Below are 21420 nucleotides of genomic sequence, written 5' to 3'. Positions count from 1 at the left end.
GAATCATGTCACCTGCAAATAGTGATAATTTAAGTTCTTCTTTTCCAATTTTTATGCCTTTAATTTCTTTTGTCTGTCTAATTGCTCTGGCCAGTGTTTCGAGGATTTTTGCATCTAGGTTCATTAGAGATATTGGTCTGTAGTTTTCTTTCTTTGAAGTGTCTTTGTCTGGTTTAGGAATCAGGGTGATGTTGGCCTCATAGAATGAATTTGGAAGTTCTCCCTCTTTCTCTATTTCCTGGAATAGCTTGAAAAGTATTGGTATTAGTTCTTCTTTAAAGGTTTTGTAAAACTCTGCTGTATACCCATCCGGTCCTGGGCTTTTCTTAGTTGGTAGTCTTTTGATGGTTTCTTCTATTTCCTCGATTGATATTGGTCTGTTTAGGTTGTCTATATCCTCCTGACTCAACTGGGTAGATCATATGACTTAAGAAATTTATCGATGCCTTCACTATCTTCTATTTTATTGGAGTATAAGGATTCAAAATAATTTCTGATTATCTTCTGTATTTCTGAAGTGTCTGTTGTGATATTGCCTTTTTCATCCCGTATGCTAGTAATTTGAGTTCTCTCTCTTCTTCTCTTCGTTAGCATGGCTAAGGGTCTGTCGATTTTGTTTATTTTTTCAAAGAACCAACTTTTAGTTTTGTCAATTTTTTCAATTGTTTCTTTTGTTTCGATTTCATTAATTTCAGCTCTGATTTTAATTATTTCTTGCCTTCTACTTCTTTTGCTGTTGTTTTGCTCTTCTTTTTCAAGGATTTTGAGATGAAGTATGAGATCATTTATTTGTTGTTTTTTTCTTTTTTTAAGGAATGAACTCCAAGCAATGGAGTTTCCTCTTAGAACTGCTTTCATTGTGTCCCATAGATTCCGATATGTTGTGTCTGTGTTTTCATTTATCTCTAAGAATTTTTTAATTTCCTCCTTGATGTCTTCTATAACCCATTGATCATTCAGTAACCTATTGTTCATTCTCCAAGTGATGTATGTTTTTTCCTTCCTTCTTTTATCATTGATTTTCAGTTTCATTCCATTATGATCAGATAAGATGCATGGTATTATCTCTACTCCTTTATATTGTCTAAGAGTTGCCCTGTGACATAATATATGATCTGTTTTTGAGAAGGATCCATGTGCTGCTGAGAAAAAAGTGTAACTGCTTGATGTTGGGTGGTATATTCTATATATGTCGATTAAGTCTAGGTTATTAATTGTGTTATTGAGTTCTATAGTTTCCTTATTCAACTTTTGTTTGGAAGATCTGTCCAGTGGCGAGAGAGGTGTGTTGAAGTCTCCCATGATTATTGTATGGTTGTCTATTAGACTCTTGAACTTGAGAAGAGTTTGTTTGATGAACATAGCTGCACCATTGTTTGGGGCATATATATTTATGATTGTTATGTCTTGTTGGTGTATAGTTCCCTTAAGCAGTATGTAGTGTCCCTCTTTATCCCTTTTGATTAACTTTGGCTTGAAATCTATTTTATTTGATATGAGTATGGACACTCCTGCTTGTTTCCGAAGTCCATATGAGTGATATGATTTTTCCCAACCTTTCACCTTCAGTCTGTGTATGTCTTTTCCTATCAAATGCGTCTCCTTTAGGCAGCATATTGTTGGGTTTTGTTTTGTGATCCATTCTACTAGCCTGTGTCTCTTAATTGGTGAGTTTAAGCCATTAACATTTAGGGTTATTATTGAGATATGGGTTGTTCTTCCAGCCATATTTGTTTATTTATGTTACTAAACATGGTTTGTTTTCCTCTTTGATTATTTCCCCCCCCTTTACTGTCCTACCTCCCACTGTTGGTTTTCATTGTTATTTTCCATATCCTCTTCCTGTAATGTTTTGCCGAGGATGTTTTGAAGAGATGGTTTTCTAGCTGCAAATTCTTTTAACTTTTGTTTATCTTGGAAGGTTTTAATTTCATCTTCTATCCTGAAGCTTAATTTCGCTGGATACACAATTCTTGGTTGGAACCCATTTTCTTTCAGTGTTTGAAATATGTTATTCCAGGATCTTCTAGCTTTCAGAGTCTGTGTTGTAAGATCAGCTGTTATCCTGATTGGCTTACCCCTAAATGTAATCTGCTTCCTTTCTCTTGTAGCTTTTAAAATTCTCTCCTTATTCTGTATGTTGGGCATCTTCATTATAATGTGTCTAGGTGTGGATCTCTTATGATTTTGCACATTCGGCGTCCTGTAGGCTTCTAGGATTTGGGATTCTGTCTCATTCTTCAAGTCTGGGAAGTTTTCTCGTATTATTTCATTGAATAGATTGCTCATTCCTTTGGTTTGGAGTTCTGTACCTTCCTGTATCCCAATGACTCTTAAGTTTGGTCTCTTAATGTTATCCCATATTTCTTGGATGTTCTGCTCATGGTTTCTTAACAGTCTTTCTGAGCTGTCTATGTTCTTTTCAAGTTGAAATACTTTGTCTTCATTGTCTGATGTTCTATCTTCTAAGTGTTCTACTCTGCTGGTAGTATCCTCAATTGAGTTTTTAAGTTGGTTTATTGCTTCCTGCATTTCTAGGATTTCTGTTTGTTTGTTTTTTATAACCTCTATCTCCCTGTATAGTTGATCCTTTGGTTCCTGGATTTGTTTGTGTAATTCATTGTCGAAGTGATCTTTCATTGTCTGATTTTGCTGTCTAATGTCTTCCTTGATACTCTAGATCATCTGTAGCATGTATATCCTGAAGTCTTTATCTGACATTCCATCTGCTGCAGCTGTTACCTCTTCTAAAGTTGAGTTGACCTGCATTGCTTGTGGTCCTTTCTTTCCTTGTTTTTTCATACTGCTTGCGTTTCTTTCTGCTTGTTGAAACTGTTGTGTTTTTGAAAAATTTTCCCCCTATATATTTATATTGCTCTTGTATAGTTGAAAAGTCTCCCTTGCAGGGTCGGGCGGCGGTCTGCCTACCTTGCAGGCACGGGCGGGGGCTCTGCTCTGCCCCTCCTCCAATTGGTGTGAGGTGTCTACCACGCCCGCGGATCCCTGGGCCTGTCCTGCCGGTCGGTCGCAGGTCTGCCTACCTTGTAGGCGCGGGCGGTGGCTCTACTCTGCCCTTACTCCAATTGGGGTGACGTGTCTACCATGCCGGTGGGTCGCTGGGCTTATTCCGGGCGCGGGAGGCGGCTCTCCTCTGCCCTTACTCCAATTGGGGTGTCGTGACTACCACGCCGGTGGGTCACTGGGCCTGTTCCGGGCGCGGGCGATGGCTCTGCTCTGCTCCTAGTCCAATTGGGGTGACATGCTTACCACCCCGGGCGGCCGCTGGGCCTGTTCCACCGGTCAGTCGCAGGTCTGCCTACCTTGCGGACACAGGCGGCGGCTCTGCTCTGCCCCTACTCCAAATGGGGTGACGTGTCTGTCGCACCGGCAGACCACTGGGCCTGTCCCGCTCGTCAGTCGCATGTCTGCCCACGTTTTGGGCACGGGTGTCGGCTCTGCTCTGCCCCTACTCCAATTGGGGTGTTGTGACTACCACGCCAGCAGGTCGCTGGGCCTGATCCGGGCGCGGGCGGCGGCTCTGCTCTGCCCCTACTCCAGTTGGGGTGACGTGTGTACCACGCTGGCAGGACGCTGGGCCTGACCCGCCGGTCTGTCGCAGGTCTGCTTACCTTGCAGGCGCGGGCGGCGGCTCTGCCCTGCTCCTCCTACCACGCCCCCGTACCACTGTGTCGCAGGTCTGCCCATGTTGCGGGCGTGGGTGGTGGCTCCGCTCCGCCCCCTCTCCAATTGGGGTCACGCGACCACCACGCCGGCAAGCCTCTGGGCCTGCTCAGGGCGTGGGCGGCGGCCCGGCTCCTCCCCTCTGGCTCGAAGACAAAGCGAGAGAGACTCGGGTGTCTGTGACTCACCCTCCCTACCAGGAGACCAACTGTTTCTGTCGCCGCTGGTATTGATGAAGTTCTCTCATCCGCTGCTTTCTGATGACATGAGATCTCTGCCATATTGGTATCCTATGCGAATGGCAGCCCTTCTTTCCCTTTGCCGGGTGACCAAAGCAATGGGTGAGTCCTGACCGGCCCTCACAGGCTCCGTCTCAGTCCTGTTGCCACTGCCCACGAAGGCTTGGTTGGTATTTACCTCCACAGTACTCAGCAGGACCCGGACCGAGAAGCAGTTTCCGCGGGCTCCTTAGCCCTGGGCCAGAGCAGTTCTGGGAGCCGGAACTCAGCCGCTCCGTGCTCGGTGTACGCTCCGTTAAGAGCAGGCTCCAAGAAGCAGTCTCCGTGGGTCATCTAGCACTGAGCCTGAGTAATCTGTCTGCAAGCCGTAGGCGAATGGCAGCCTGGAATTACCTGTTCTATGACTGAATGAGCTGTGGTCAGTCGAAAACATGGATGGTGACGTCACCTCTCCAAGATCGTGGCTGCTGGCCTCCTCTGTGATCTGACCGGTGTGGAGAACCGAATTGGTCCGCTTCCTTCCCCCGTCTCGAACCCAGAATTCAGCACTGAGTACGGTGCTTGCACGGCTGGCAGAAACTGCAGCGCTGTATCCCTGCGTCGCTATCTCTTCGTTTCCCAGCGCGCGCTGCAGACTCTAGCCGTGGGGCGATTTGCTGAATAAGCAGTGTTACCCTCCGTGCAACAAATCTCTCGCGTTTGAGTCCCCGCAGCCGATCCTCGTGCGATGGAAATCCTTCCTCCAGGTTCCGGAGCACCCCACTATTGCTGGAAATTCCTAACAAGATAGCCTTTAGCAGTCCTGACTCGTCATTCTCCCACACAGTGATGCGGCACACGGGGGCAATGCACTCCCCTCGCCGCCATCTTCCCATTCCGGATGTTCAGTTTTTCTAACATCATTTGTTGAAGAGACCATCCTTTCCCTATGTGTATTCTTGGCACCCTTTTTGATAATCAGGTGACTGTAGTTGTAGGGATTTGTTTCTAGGTTCCATAGTCTGTTTTAATGGTGTGTGTATCTCTTTTTTTATGCCAGTGCCATGCTGTTTTGATTACTGTAGCTTTGTAGTACATTTTTAAGTCAAGAAGTGCAAAATCCCTAGCATTGTCCTTCCTTTCTTCATTTTCTTTTCCTTTCTCTTCTCTTCTCTTCTCCTCTTTTCTTTTCTTTTCCTTTCTCTTCTCCTCTCCTCTCCTTTCCTCTCCTCTCTTCTTTTATTTTCTTTCCCTTTCCTCTCCCAGTATTGGGAATTGAACCCAAGACTTTATGCATGCTAAGTAGTCGTTCTTTCTTGTTCAAGTTTACTTTGGCTATTCAGGGTCCTTTGTTACTTGCCATAGAGAAATACGCTGCTAATATGTGGACTTGAATATCCTGGTTCTGTCAGTTATTTCTCATTGTAAATTTATAAATTATCACTTTTATGTATTAGATTTTAGCTGTGGCTAACAACAATATTTCTTTCAGATCATGTGTGTCAGTAGCATATTTTAGAATCTGCAAGGATAAATAAATTTTGGGTAATGATAACCTAAAGATAAGGAATATAACCTTTTTCACTTTGGAATGTAGTTTGAATGTATCAAATCACTTGGGAATATAGTTTGATAATTTAATAAACAATAAATGGTACTGGGAAAAATGAAATTATAAAAGCTCTAGAAATTGCTAATCTTATGAATTATTATATTTTATTTTTTGAGTTTTAGGTTCATAACAAAATTGAAAAATATAGAGAGTTTCTATAGGAATTTTGGACAATAAGTTAGATTTTTAAAAATAAGTTAAATTTTCAGAATTTAGAATAGAACTTCTTTGGAATTAAACTATTTTAATTTAAATCTTTAAGTAAGGGTGAGCTGTTGCTCCAACTATAATATAAATAGTGATCTAAATGACTTGATAACGAATCTGCTAGAATATGAGAGTGAGAATTTAGGAATGGATTTGTTCAGTTGAGGAAAGTATTAAATATTTCTAGGAAATCAATAATATTAAAAAATTAAAGGATTGCTAAACAACATTAAATATACTATTGAAATTGCCCATTAACTTTTTCATCATTATCTTGGATGTGATTTTTTTTGCAGGTTTGATTGAGAGAAAATAAACTCATCTTTACTAATTAATTATTAAATATACCTATTGGATAATTCTGTTGTGTAAAGTGCCAGGTTTTAGGTAAAAGGTCTTATGATTTTTAAAGTTAACATTAAATTAGTGGGTGGTGGTTCTAAAATGAAGAAGTAGAAGCAATTGTTTATTTTTTATTATTCTGATTTGTTATATATGACAGCAGAATTCACTACAAATCATATTACACATATAGAGCACAATTTTTCATATCTCTGGTTATATACAAACTATATTCACACCATTTGTATCTTTATACATGTACTTAATGTAATGATGTCCATCTCATTTCACCATCTTTTCTGTTCCCCATGCCCATTCTCTTCCCTTCCCACCCCTTTGCCCTATCTAGAGTTCATCTAATTCTCCCATGCTCCCCTCCCAACCCCACTATGAATCAGCCTCCTTATATCAGAGAAAATATTTGGCATTTGGTTTTTAGGGATTGGCTAACTTCACTTAGCATTATATTCTCCAAGTCCATCCATTTATCTGAAAATGCCATGGTTTTATTCTCTTTTATTACTGAGTAATATTCCATTGCATATATATACCACAGTTTTCTTTATCGATTCATCTATTGAAGGGCATCTAAGTTGGTTCCACAGTTTAGCTACTGTGAATTGTGCTGCTATACACATTGATGTAGCTGTGTCCCCGTAGTATACTGTTTTTAAGTCCTTTGGGTATAGACTGAGGAGTGGGATAGCTGGGTCAAATGGTGGTTCCATTCCAAGTTTTCCAAGGAGACTTCATACTGCTTTCCATGTTGGGTGCACCACTTTGCAGTCCCACCAGATGTGTACAAGTGTACCTTTTCCCCACATCCTCACCAACACTTATTGTTGTGTTCTCAAAGCAGCTATTCTGACTTGTGTGAGATGAAATCTTAGAGTAGTTTTGATTTGCATTGCTCTGATTGCTAGAGATGTTGAACATTTTTTTATATATTGATTGATTGATTGTATATCATCTTCTGAGAAGTGTCTGTTCAGTTCTTTGGCCCATTTATTGATTGGGTTATTTGTTTCTTTGGTATTTAGTTTTTTGAGTTCTTTATATATCCTGGAGATTAGTGCTCTATCTGATGTACAAGTGGTAAAAAGAAGCAATTTAATTGTGTTTTCATTTGTAAATAAAAAGTAAAATAGAAATGGTAACCATAACAGACATTTATAGTGAAAGGACTTTGAGAGTAAGATTGAGTATTTTTACTGTTTTATTTTGTATGTTGAGATTAATTATGTTTTACTGTAAAAATATAGTTTGCTATTTATTTATTTATTTGCAGTATTGGGTATTAAACCCAAGAATACTCTACCATTGAGCTGCATCCCTAGCCCTTTTTATTCTTTGAGACAGAGTCTCACTGAATTGCTGAGACTGGCCTTGAACTTGTGAACCTCCTGCCTCAGCCTCCCAAGTCTGAGATTACAGGCCTGTGCAACTGTGCCTGGCAAAATGTAGTATTTTTGTGACAAGGAAAATGTTTACTTTTTTTCTTTTTAACAGTAATGACAACCCAGAAAATATCTAAAGCAAAGAGTAACTAAGACATTCCTTTCTAAGTATTTTGCCTTTTAATTTAATTATAGATCTTGATTATATGTAAAAATGAAATATAAGAGCTTTAATTTTTTTCTTTATATGCTTAGAAAAGCTAAGCTGCCTTGTTAAATGTGATTCTTTTTTTTAAAATCTCTTTTTAGTACTAGGTATTGAACCTAGGGGCATTTTACCACTGAGCTATATCCCCAACCCTTTTGGAAATGTTTTTATTGAGACTTGTGTCTCACTAAGTTGCTTAGGGCCCTGCTAAATTGCTGAGGCTGGCCTCCAATTTGCAATCCTTCTCACTTAGTCTCCTGAGTCTCACGGATTTCAGGCATGTGCCACCATAGTCAGCTTACATGTGGTTTTAAAAAACATTTTGTATTCTAATTTTTATTTTTAAATTAAAATCATTTTATCAAAATGTATTTTAGATATAATCTCAAACCAGTAATGATGTAAGTTACAAAAATGTCGTTTGTTATTAAAAGTTGTATTTATATTGAACCTTGTAAGAGCATACTTTTAATGAAAGAAGAAATACTATGATTCTGAGATGGTATAAAGGAAGCCAATCTTTGTTCCTTTTACTTGAAATCAGTGGCTATCCACCATAAACATTTTTCTCTCTATGTATTTACAAATTATTTGGAGATAAAAGGCTTTTTGTGATAATGAATCAATGAACTTTTAAAAAAATTGTTTATATCTCACATCAGATAGAAATGTGTTAGTGATTTGTGGCAAGGGAAAAGATATCATTATGTCTATATCCTTTTTTTTTTTTCACTAGGCATTTTTATTACCAATTTGTGAAGCAGCAGCTATGAGAAAAGTGGTAAAAGTATATCAAGAATGGATCCAGCAAGAGGAAAAACCTTTGTTTATGCAAGAGCCTGAAGAAATTACAATCCCTTCTTCAGCCATACCTTGCATTGAAAATGTGGTAGACCATGATATTTCAATGGAAGAAGGAGAAAAAAGAGAAGAGGTAAAATTATAAGATTTATGTATTTGAGTGTAAGTTTAATAGTTTCATGAAAGAATGATATGTTAACACATATACTTAAATGCGAAGGTAAAGATATCTTTTGGTATATTTTGTAGTGTAGATAATGAAACAGTTATCTCAATACCCTATTGCAAAGTTCTGTGATGTCACAACCTTAAAAAGTTAATATTGAGGTTTTATTCTGATTCTTTTAAATCATTAACTAGATCAAATTTAGATGATGTTATATTTAGAACTATGGTACTGCATAAAAATGGATGTTATAGGTCATACTTTGTGGTATGATTACCAAACTACAATTCTCCCTCCCAGGGTTGTAGTGGCTAGCTTATTCTATGAATCGCTACCCAGCATAAACCAGTATGTTCTGAATTTTTCCCTAAACTCTTATGCTCTGATTAAAAAATATGAAACTTCCTGACTTGATAAAATATAGTGATCTATGATAAGAAGATAGAATTTACTCACAGAGGGAGAACTAGAGAAAGGAATGTAGAGGTGACATTTGGGTCCCTGATTCAATTTATTCTTTAAAAGCCTAAGTGAATTCTTATCATTTGGTTGTTTACTCTTGTAGTAAGTCACAACATACAAGAAGCAGAAGCTGAGATGGAGTTAGAAAAACAAAAAGTTTATCTGTTTTGTCTGATTTTCATTTTCACCAAAAAATATCTTACTAAATCTGAATGGGAATAATTTTTTATTTACTTTGGTGATTAATTTAAATTTTACCTCACCAGTGAAATTTAATCAGTGTGTTATTGTATGAATAAATAGGCCAATTTTATGGGGATACATTGAATCTGTGGGTGTATACACATTTGTAGAATACTTTCTCCTACTTGTAAAAATGGGAATTTTTTTTTTTTCTTTTTTTACTGGGGATTGAGTCCAGGTTTGCTTTACCACTGAGCTCTATCCCAAGGCCTTTTTATTTTTATTTTGAGACAGGTCTTGCTAAATTGCTGAGGCTGGCTTCAAATTTACAATCCTCATGCCTCAATCTCCAAGGTTACAGGCATGCGCCTCTGTACCTAGCTTGGGAAAAATTTAACTAAGAAATATAATTAAGGCTTGGGGTTAGCTCAGTAGTAGAGAACATACTTAGCATGCATAAGGTTGTCTTAGGTTCAATCCCCAGCACTTCTCCCACAAAAAAGCATGAAAATTATAATTGAAGTATGTAAAATTAACAATATAAATTATGAAATGATATTCACAGTACTATTTGTTATATATCAAGGGAAAAAATATCAAATGTTAGTCTAAATATTTTCCCAACTTCTGTAGTCATACTATGCCTAGATGATTCCTTCTTCAGACATACCTTACATTGAAAATGTTGTAGACCATATTTCAATCTAAACCTGCATTCTTTACACAAGAATGAGAGTATAAACTATCTATGTATGCAATTTAAAAACAGTGGAAGGAATGAACAAAGAGAAGGATGGTGAGTTAACGATATAGGTGTGTTGAATAACTGTACTCTATTGGTTACTTAAATGGAACAACATTGTTATTAGAATAATGATTTTTCAAAATGCCAGCAACTCTTTGTAATGGTATGCACCTAACCCAAAAGATATTGATTTGCATTTCTGGTAAATTTTGTAACTATTAAAATCATTTCAAAATTTTGGTGTAATAATTATAATTGGAAATAGGTTATAGATTCAGATAATTACTCAGATAAATTCTCATAGTATGTGTGAGACATTTGAAAGACATTTGGAATAAAAGATGTGTTTTTCTGTGTGTGTGTGGGAGGGGGCAGGTTACAGGACTATCATGGACCTTGTAGGATGTTTAGTATTCCCTGGTGCACCTCAAGGTATATATATTAAATCCCAGTGATGTATATTAGTTCTTGTGACAATAAAGCATCCTCATAAATTTCAAAGTGTCCTCTAAAGCGTGGTGTTGCCCACCTACAGAACCACTTTGGTAACACAAATGTGAAAAGACATCATTTTCACTTTCACATAACTTAATGTTTAGTAAGAACAGAAATATACAAGGTATTATAAAACAGTGTTACTGATATGATCTTAGACATGAAGGAGGAAAATACTTGTACTGTGCTTGGTAAAATCAAGGAATGTTTAATGGAGGAGGTAGGATAATATGGGAAAGGAGGTAGACAAATGGGAAAGGATCACGTGGTAAGAATACCATCTATAAATGTGTGAGAAACCTTGAAGATATTTTTATTTGGCTAGGTAAGAATAGGTGGAGAAAGTGATAGAAAAACATAGACAAGGATTAGATTCTGTTCACTAACTTGTATGCCCTGTTAATGGACTTTGATTATATTCTGGGCTCTGGAGAACTTTGAAGGATTATGAATAGATCGTACAGACCCAGAGTAGAGAGTAGATTGGAGAGCAGTCTAGAGTCAAGAGAGATCAGTTAGAAAGTTTTAGCAAAGTTCAGAAGCGAGATGATAAGTAGCTGCAGTAGGACAATGGCAGCTGCAGTGGAACTATAAGAAAGAGGGTAGATATATTAGTTTCTTTTGTGGTCGAACCAGTTGTACTTTGATAATTAATTGGCTTAGAGAGATGAGTAATGGGCAGGTGTTCCAAGTTTATTTGTTTTACAGCCAGGGTAGTTGCCACTGGCACATGAATAGGAATTTTTATTTTTTTACTTTTATTATGTTTTAGATAGAAAATTTTAAAGCTGCAAGTTTGTTTGTGGTGGCTAAATGGGCTGGATGGGTTGGTAGGAATGGGAGGCTGCTCTGATAGAGCTGAATTTCAGTTACCACTTCAAATAATGGCAGAATAGTTTGTATCAGACTAAACCTCCTGCATATTACAATATAAGCTTAATAAAAATATTTTAAAAACTATTTGAAAATATTGGTGAGTTACCAAAAGTAGGAACAAAGTAGAGGGAAACTTTAAAAAGAAAACTAACACTGAGTGAAATTTCTGTTTGTATACTTTTTACCTGAAGGATTTCTAATCTATTAAGACTTGTAACAGCTAAAACGCAGGCAGAAAACTGCATTCTTAGCTGTTAGAAGTATTAGTATTAGAATAATGGGAATTTACTACTCTTAAATAGGATACATAGAAATTATTTTCTTTTTTTTAAAGTTGTTTGAATTCTGGTATTTAATTTAGAACAGAATTCATCTTTTACAGAGCTTTAAATACTACAATTCCATTTTCTAATGTGTGAGAGAATAGAAGGGGTTTATACATTACATAATTTAGAAAAATGTCTCTATATCTGAAATGATATTAATTCTAGATAGTCATTATGGGTGATTTTTTTTTTTTTTACTTTGTATTTTTGTCATTGAGATTCTTTATAGGGCATATAGATTGCCTTTGTAATCAAGATATAAACTGTTTTGACAGAAACTTGTTTCATAGTGTGATCTAATAATTTCATTTCCTTTTTTAGCTTACCTGACCCTTTTTAGCACTCTAATGATTGAAATGTTAAAAACTTGGTATTTTGCTTCAGGAAAATGGGACCAATATTGCTGAGCATGTTCGAAATTCCAGTTGGGCAAAAAATGGCTCCTACCAAGATACTCTTCATAATGCCACTGAAGAAGCCACAGAACAAAACATACAAGCTGGTACCCAGGCAGTTTTGCAGGTGGATTACTTTATTAGCTATGTTTTTAAAACAAAATAATCATTAAATAGTTCAAATATATATAGTTCAGGATTTCAGTATATAGTATGACTTCTAAAATGTAATAAATCCATCCCCACATTTATCAATTTTCATTATGTCATATTTTTTATTTTTCCTTTTTATTTTTTAATCACTTTATTTTTTAAATTGTTTATTTATTCTAATTTATTATATAGGACAGCAGAATGCATTTAAATTCATAGTACACATATAGAGCACAATTTTTCATGACTGGTTGTACACAAAGTAGAGTCACACCATTCTTGTTTTTATACATGTACTTAGGGTAATGTCCATCTTATTCCACTGTCTTTCCTACCCTCCTGCCCCTTTCTTCCTCCTCCCTCTCCCTCCCCTTTCCTCCCCTTCTTCCCCCTCCCTCCCCTTTGCTCTATCTAAAGTTTCCTCCCATGCTTCCCCCAACCCCATCCTTATTATGGACCAGCATTCTCATATTAGAGAAACATTTGGCAAATGCCATGTTTTTTTCTCTTTTAATGCTAAGTAATGTTTCATTGTGTATATATATATATATACCACAGTTTCTTTATCCATTCATCTGCTGAAGGGCATCTAGGTTGGTTCTACAATTTAGCTTTTGTGAATTTTGTTGCTATAAACTTTGATATGGCTATGTAACTCTAGTATTCTGAGTTTTTTTGGAGAATCACAGATTTATTAATTTGTCAAATTATTTGCCTGTGATGGCTGTATGAGCTTATAGAATTTAGCATTATTTTCCACTAATGTGAAGGGTCCATTTTCTTGCTAATTTTACAATCCAATGAGTCGTTTTGAAAATAATTTGAATAAATGTAATATAACCCAATTTGCATTTGCAACGGCAGAATTTTTTGCAATATGACTTCACTTATTGTTAATTTTTTATTTATATATGACAGCGGAATGCATTAAAATTCTTATTACATATATAGAGCACAATTTTTCATATCTCTGGTTGTATACGAAGTATATTCATACCAATTAGTGTCTTCATCGTTTGGATAGTAATGCCCATCACATCCCACCATCATTTCTAACCCCATGCCTCCTCCCTTCCCCTCCCACCCCTCTGCCCTATGTTCATTATCGATAGCAATTAGAGAAATGCAAATCAAAACTACTCTTAAGATTTCATCTCTCACAAGTCAGAATAGCAGCTATTATGAAGACAAACAATAAGTGTTGGCGAGGATGTAGGGAAAAGGTACACTCATACACTGCTGGTGGGACTGCAAAGTGGTGCAGCCAACATGGAAAGCAGTATGGAGATTCCTTGGAAAATTGGAATGGAACCACCATTTGACCCAGCTATCCCTCTCCTCGGTCTATACCCAAAGGACTTAAAAACAGCATACTACAGGGACACAGCCACATCAATATTTATAGCAGCACAATTTACAATAGCTAAACTGTGGGACCAACCTAAATGCCCTTCAGTAGATGAATGGATAAAAAAAATGTGGCATATATACACAATGGACTATTATTCAGTAATAAAAGAGAATAAAATCATGGCATTTACAGATTAATGGATGGTGTTAGGGTAGACAATTCTAACAATTCCCAACAAACCAAATGTCGAATGTTTTCTCTGATATAAGGAGGCTAATTCATAGTGGAGTAGGGACGGGGAGCATGGGAAGAATAGTATGCTGTTTTTAAGTCCTTTGGATATAGACTGAGGAGAGGGATAGCTGGGTCAAGTGGTGATTCCATTCCAAGTTTTCCAAGGAATCTCCATACTGCTTTCCATATTGGGTGTACCACTTTGCAGTCCCACCAGCAATGTATGAGTGTACCTTTCCCCCCACATCCTTGCCAATACTTATTGTTGTTTGTGTTCTTAAAGCTGCCATTCTGACTTGTGTGAGATGAAATCTTAGTTTTGATTTGAATTGCTCTGATTGCTAGAGATGTTGAACAATTTTCATACATTTATTGATTGATCGTATATCATCTTCTGAGAAGTGTCTGTTCGGTTCCCTGGTCCATTTGTTGATTGGGTTATTTGGAGGTTTTTTTTGGTGTTTAGCTTTCTGAGTTCTTTATATATCCTATAGATTAGTGCTCTATCTGATGTGCATGTGGTAAAAATATGCTCCCATTCTGTAGGCTCTCTATTCACCTCACTGATTGTTAATTATTTTATTTATTTATTTTTATATGGTGCTTAGGATTGAACCCAGTGTTTCACATGTGTTAAGTGAGTACTCTACCACTGAGACACAAGCCAGCCCATTTTTTACTTTATAATATATATATTGATAAACATCACATAGACAATTCATAGGTAAATTGAGTACGGATAAAGGAAAAGTAAATTAAAACAGGAAAATAAGGATAGTAGCAAAGGAAAAGCAAATTAAAACAGGAAAACAGTGGTAGGGCACTTGCCTAACATGCATGAGGCACTGGGTTCAATTCTCAGCCCCACAGGTAAATAAATAAAATAAATGTCCATGAATAACTATAAAGAAAGGAAAGTGCAATTTTTTTTAATGCAATTTTATTTATTTTTTTATTTTTTTTATTGGTTGTTCAGAACATTACAAAGCTCTTGACATATCATATTTCATACATTTGATTCAAGTGGGTTATGAACTCCCATTTTTACCCCGTATACAGATTGCAGAATCACATCGGTTACACATCCACGTTTTTACATATTGCCATACTAGTGACTGTTGTATTCTGCTATCTTTCCTATCCTCTACTATCCCCCCTCCCCTCCCCTCCCATCTTCTCTCTCTATCCCATCTACTGTAATTCATTTCTCTCCCTTGATTTTTTTTCCCTTTCCCCTCACATCCTCTTATATGTAATTTTGTATAACAATGAGGGTCTCCTTCCATTTCCATACAATTTCCCTTCTCTCTCCCTTTCCCTCCCACCTCTCGTCCCTGTTTAATGTTAATCTTTTTCTCATGCTCTTCCTCCCTGCTCTGTTTTTAGTTGTTCTCCTTATATCAAAGAAGACATTTGGCATTTGTTTTTTAGGGATTGGCTAGCTTCACTTAGCATAATCTGCTCTAATGCCATCCATTTCCCTGCAAATTCCATGATTTTGTCATTTTTTAGTGCTGAGTAATACTCCATTGTGTATAAATGCCACATTTTTTTAATCCATTCATCTATTGAAGGGCATCTAAGTTGGTTCCACAGTCTAGCTATTGTGAATTGTGCTGCTATGAACATCGATGTAGCAGTATCCCTATAGTATGCACTTTTAAGGTCTTCAGGGAATGGTCCGAGAAGGGCAATAGGTGGGTCAAATGGTGGTTCCATTCCCAGCTTTCCCAGGAATCTTCATACTGCTTTCCAAATTGGACGCACCAATTTGCAGTCCCACCAGCAATGTACAAGTGTACCCTTTTCCCCACATCCTCGCCAGCACTTGTTGTTGTTTGACTTCATAATGGCTGCCAATCTTACTGGAGTGAGATGGTATCTTAGGGTGGTTTTGATTTGCATTTCTCTGACTGCTAGAGATGGTGAGCATTTTTTCATGTACTTGTTGATTGATTGTATGTCCTCCTCTGAGAAGTGTCTGTTCAGGTCCTTGGCCCATTTGTTGATTGGGTTATTTGTTTTCTTATTGCTTAAATTTTTGAGTTCTTTGTATACTCTGGATATTAGGGCTCTATCTGAAGTGTGAGGAGTAAAGATTTGTTCCCAGAATGTAGGCTCCCTTTTTACCTCTCTTATTGTTTCTCTTGCTGAGAAAAAACTTTTTAGTTTGAGTAAGTCCCATTTGTTGATTCTTGTTTTTATCTCTTGTGCTATGGGTGTCCTATTAAGGAATTTGGAGCCCGACCCCACAGTATGTAGATCGGAGCCAACTTTTTCTTCTATCAGATGCAGACTGTTTGATTTGATATCAAGCTCCTTGATCCATTTTGAGTTAACTTTTGTGCATGACGAGAGAAAGGGATTCAGTTTCATTTTGTTGCATATGGATTTCCAGTTTTCCCAGCACCATTTGTTGAAGATGCTATCCTTCCTCCATTGCATGCTTTTAGCCCCTTTATCGAATATAAGATAGTTGTAATTTTGTGGATTGGTTTCTGTGTCCTCTATTCTGTACCATTGGTCCACCCGCTGGTTTTGGTACCAGTACTATGCTGTTTTTGTTACTGTTGCTCTGTAGTATAGTTTGAGGTCTGGTATCGCTATACCGCCTGATTCACACTTCCTGCTTAGAGTTGTTTTTGGTATTCTGGGTCTTTTATTTTTCCATATGAATTTCATGATTGCTTTATCTATTTCTACAACAAATTCCGTTGGGATTTTGATTGGCATTGCATTGAACTATAGAGAACTTTTGGTAATATCGCCATTTTGATGATGTTAGTTCTGCCTATCCATGAACAGGGTGTATTTTTCCATCTTCTAAGATCTTCTTCTATTTCTCTCTTTAGGGTTCTGTAGTTTTCATTTTATAACTCTTTCACCTCTTTTGTTAGGTTGATTCCCAAGTATTTTATTTTTTTTGAGGATATTGTGAATGGGGTGGTTTTCCTCATTTCCAATTCAGAAGATTTGTCACTGATATTCAGGAATGCCTTTGATTTATGCGTGTTGATTTTATATCCTGTTACTTTGCTGAATTCATTTATTAGCTCTAGTAGTTTCTTTGTAGATCCTTTTGGGTCTTCTAGGTATAGGATCATATCACCCGCAAATAGTGATAATTTAAGTTCTTCTTTTCCTATTTTTATGCCTTTAATTTCTTTTGTCTGTCTAATTGCTCTGGCCAGTATTTCGAGAACTATATTGAATAGAAGTGGTGAGAGAGGGCATCCTGTCTTGTTCCAGATTTTAGAGGGAATGCCTTTAGTTTTTCTCCATTTAGAATGATGCTAGCCTGAGGCTTAGCATATATAGCTTTTACAATGTTGAGGTAAGTTCCTGTTATCCCTAGTTTTTCTAGTGTTTTGAACGTAAAGTGATGCTGTACTTTGTCGAATGCTTTTTCTGCGTCTATCGAGATGATCATATGGTTCTTATCTTTAAGTCTATTGATGTGGTGAATAATGTTTATTGATTTCCGTATATTGAACCAGCCTTGCATCCCAGGGATGAATTCTACTTGATCATGGTGCACGATCTTTTTGATATGTTTTTGTATCTGATTTGCCAGAATTTTATTGAGGATTTTTGCATCTAAATTCATTAGGGATATTGGTCTGTAGTTTTCTTTCTTTGAGGTGTCTTTATCTGGTTTGGGAATCAGGGTGATATTGGCCTCATAGAATGAATTTGGATGTTCTCCCTCTTTTTCTATCTCCTGAAATAGATTGTAGAGTATTGGTATTAGTTCTTCTTTAAAGTTCTTGTAAAACTCTGCTGTATATCCATCCGGTCCTGGGCTTTTCTTGGCTGGTAGTCTTTTGATGGCTTCTTCTATTTCCTCACTTGATATTGGTCTGTTTAGGTTGTTTATATCATCCTGACTCAATCTGGGTAGTTCATATGTCTTAAGGAATTTATCGATGCCTTCACTATCTTCTATTTTATTAGAGTATAGGGTTTCAAAATAATTTCTAAATATCTTCTGTATTTCTGAATTGTCTGTTGTGATGTTGCCTTTTTCATCCCGTAAGCTAGTAATTTGGGTTCTGTCTCTTCTCTTTGTTAGCGTGGCTAGTGGTCTATCAGTCTTATTTATTTTTTCAAAGAACCAACTTTTAGTTGTAAAATTTTCAAAAGTGGTATATATATATATATAAAATATATATATAAATAAATGAATAGCAGGGAATTCAAATCTCACAATGAGTAAATGAGAACTCAAATACTTCATCAGTACTGAATTTGAGCATCTTTACTCATGTGTGAATTTCTTATTCATATGCTTTTTCCCAAAGTTTTTTTTTATTAGCATTTATATTTTTCTTAGGTATTAGTAAGTGTTCATTTTATTCACTCTAGTTTTTGTTTGTTCATTTTGTTTTATTGTGCTGGTATAGGGATCAAGTACTGGCCTTGCACTTGCTAGGCAAGCACTGTACTACTGAGTTAAATCACCAGTCCAGTTTTTTTGTTTGTTTGTTTTGGGAGGTTTTTGGTATCAGGGATTAAACCAGGGACTCTCAACCACTGAGCCACATCATCTTTTTATTTTTTGAGATAGGATCTCACTAAGTTGCTTAGGGCCTTGCTAAGTTGCCAGGGTTGGCTTTGAACTTGAGATCCTCTTGCCTCCCCCTCTCAAAATGCTAAGGTACAAAATGTGCACCACCACATCTGGCACCATTCATTTTTTAATCAACCTGTTCTTGTCAAGTCCACATGTGTTCTCTTCTTTTTTAAATCAAATATACATTTTCAGTCCTTTTCCTACTTGTCAGGAGCATCTTTCAGAGTAGCTTGTACCCTCCGCACTGAGCTTCTTCACTTGTCTTTGAGAGTAGCATAGTCTCCTGTTTTTCTCCTACTTCACTGGCCAAATCAGATTCCTTTTTTTTTTTAAACTGACTTTTCTCTATTTCCCTGACATTTCAAGTTGAAATGCCCAGGAATCAGTTCTTGAATCTTTCACCACTCTTCCTACCCCCATTTTTTTTGCCCCAGTACTGGGAATTGAACCTAGAGTCTCATGGATGGTAGATAAACTCTGCCACTGAGCTACCTCCCTAGTCCATTTTTTATTTTGAGACAGGGCCTCATAAGTTGCCCAGGCTGGTCTTGAACTTGGAATCCTCCTGTCTGAGCGTCTGGAGTAACTGGTATCATAGATGTGGACCACTGTACCCAGCTCAATTCTTAAATTTCTTTTCCATTTATTTTCTTGTTAGTCTAATCCATTCATGTGGCTTTAAATGCCATGTATATACTACCATTTCTAAATTTTATCTCTAGTCTGGATCTTTTCATCTGAACTCTGTGAAATCTGAACTCAAATATTCAAATGCTAAGTTGGCATCTTCTTGGATATCTAATAGACTTTTTAAACTTGACTGCTCTTCTTATAGTTTTCCTTGTTTCATTTAATGATATCTCTGTTTTCCTGCTTCCTAGGGTTTCTTGTTTTACACACACACACACACACACACACACACACACACACTATAAATGTCTAACAACAAATTCTCTTTCTTCAGAGTGTATACAAGAATCTTGACTACTCAGCCTTCATTCTCCTTCATATTATGTCTCCATAATTTTTCATCTGTATTATTTCAGTTAACTCCTAGTCTCTGTGCTTCTTTCTACTCTTGCCCACATGTCCTCTTGGTCTATTCTTAGCACAGTAGCCAGAGGAATCCTAGCCAGAGGAATTGTAAGACAGATCATGTTCTTTCTCTGCTCAAACTTTCCAATACCTTTCCATTACCCACTAAGCATTAGGGCAAAAGTCTTTGTGAAGTCTATAAGACTCCTAAGAGTTAAACTAGTTGCTGGCCCACAGGATAATTGCAAAATCTAGAGTAAGAGTTTAGAAACTAAATCACTGTTCAGTCCTTTGAACTTACATTTCTTTGTGACTGGAATGCTCTTCTTCTAGACTGCTGCATAGCTTAGCTTTGTCTTTTCCTTATCAATTTATTCATATTTATATTCCTTCTCTATTTCCCTTCCTTCCTTTTGTGCTTATCATCTCAGGACAATGAGATGATAGTGAGCACCTGTTTTCCTATTCTTAGCTTTTTTTAAAAAAAAATATTTATTTTTTTAGGTGTAGATGGACACAATACAATGCCTTTATTTTTTTTTATGTGGTGCTGAGAATAGAACCCGAGTCTCGCCCGTGCTAGGCGAGTGCTCTACCGCTGAGCCACAACCCAGCCCCTTATTCTTGGCTTTTGATGGTACTCTTCTCATTCTTTTGCTGTGTATACATTTGTTACATTTTTTATAAGTGTTCTTTTGTCAGATTATTGAATTTTCCCTTTTTCATTGTTTGTTAAATTTTTGAAAAATAAAAAGTGCTGAGTGCTTTTTCTACATACATTGTGACAATCATGCTTTTTTCTATTTTAATCTATTGATAAGAATTTACTATATACATTGTGATAATCATGTTTTTTTTCTGTTTGAATCTATTGGTAAGGATATACTTACTAATAAGTACTTCTATGTTAAGACATCCTTAAATTTCTGGAATAAAATCATGGGATTACATGCCTATAATCCCAGCAATTCAGGAGGCTGAGGCAGGAGAATTGCAAGTTCAAGGACCTCTCAGCAACTTAGTGGGACCTTGTCTCAAAATAAAAAATAAAAATGGGTTGGGATAAAGCTCAATGGGAAAGTGCCTCTGGGTTAAATTCCTCATACCCACCCTCTGCTAAAAAAATTCTAGAATAAACACTACTATAATTTGTCCAGTTTGAATTGTTAGTATTTTTTAAATATTCTCATGTAAATGTTCACAAGGAATATTGACCTTTTATTTAATTATCTAGTCCTTGTTTGTTTTTTGATAATAAGGTTATATTTCTATGAAATAAATTGAGTGGTTTTCCTTTTTGTTTGTCTCTGAAAGAATTCATGCAAGAGAAGAAGCTTTGCCTGTAGTATTGTCTAGGCTTATTGTTCAGGGATATATCAGAGAGACCTGGATTACCAGTTTAGTTTTTTTCATGGTATTTGTATGTGCAACTTTTCTGTTTCTTCTTGAGCAAGTTTTGGCAAGTTATTGCTTATTCTACAAATTAATTCATTAAAGTTTCATTGCCATGAAATTATTTGTGAGTTGTCCTCCCCCTTTTTTTTAAAAAAAAGTATAGAATAGAGCCACAGTACACAGTGGCTCAAACATTAGTTGTTGTTGTTTTTCTTCAGTAGAAAATTGCTGGTTAACAGGCAGTTTTTCCATATTCAGTAATTCAGGAACTTTCAGCAATTTATTCACTTATTATCTTTCTTATATTGGGGATTTCTATTTGTTAGACCTCATTGTGTATGACCAATTGGCAAAAGAGAATGAAAATACGTAGGAAACGCTCTTTTCTTAAAAGTTTCGGCTAGGAAAGAAAATGCATCACTTGTATGGACATTATATCATTATTGGGACAATCATAATTACAAGAAAGGATGGAAAATGTAGTATAGCTATGTGACAAGAAATATTGGTGCATTATACTAATAGTGGAATTCTTTGAAACATATTTGTAGATATACATAATTTG

General features: G+C 36.7%; 1 protein-coding gene across 4 annotated transcripts in view; it reads left to right on the top strand.

The window, feature by feature from the left end:
• The window catches only part of Ralgapa1 (Ral GTPase activating protein catalytic subunit alpha 1), a 251241-nt gene that overhangs the window by 67038 nt on the left and 162783 nt on the right, over positions 1-21420 (top strand). For all 4 annotated transcript variants that reach the window (XM_027929475.2, XM_071607832.1, XM_027929473.3 and 1 more), the window contains exons 11-12: positions 8402-8599; positions 12104-12241. In XM_027929475.2, the coding sequence (XP_027785276.2) occupies positions 8402-8599; positions 12104-12241 (336 nt within the window). The remainder of the gene's footprint in view (positions 1-8401; positions 8600-12103; positions 12242-21420) is intronic.

The sequence above is a fragment of the Marmota flaviventris genome, chromosome 2, assembly GCF_047511675.1.
Source record: "Marmota flaviventris isolate mMarFla1 chromosome 2, mMarFla1.hap1, whole genome shotgun sequence".
In the NCBI taxonomy this organism is placed as follows: domain Eukaryota; kingdom Metazoa; phylum Chordata; class Mammalia; order Rodentia; family Sciuridae; genus Marmota; species Marmota flaviventris.
The sequence above is the reverse complement of the archived record's forward strand: the minus strand, read 5'-3'. Positions and strand labels throughout refer to the sequence as shown.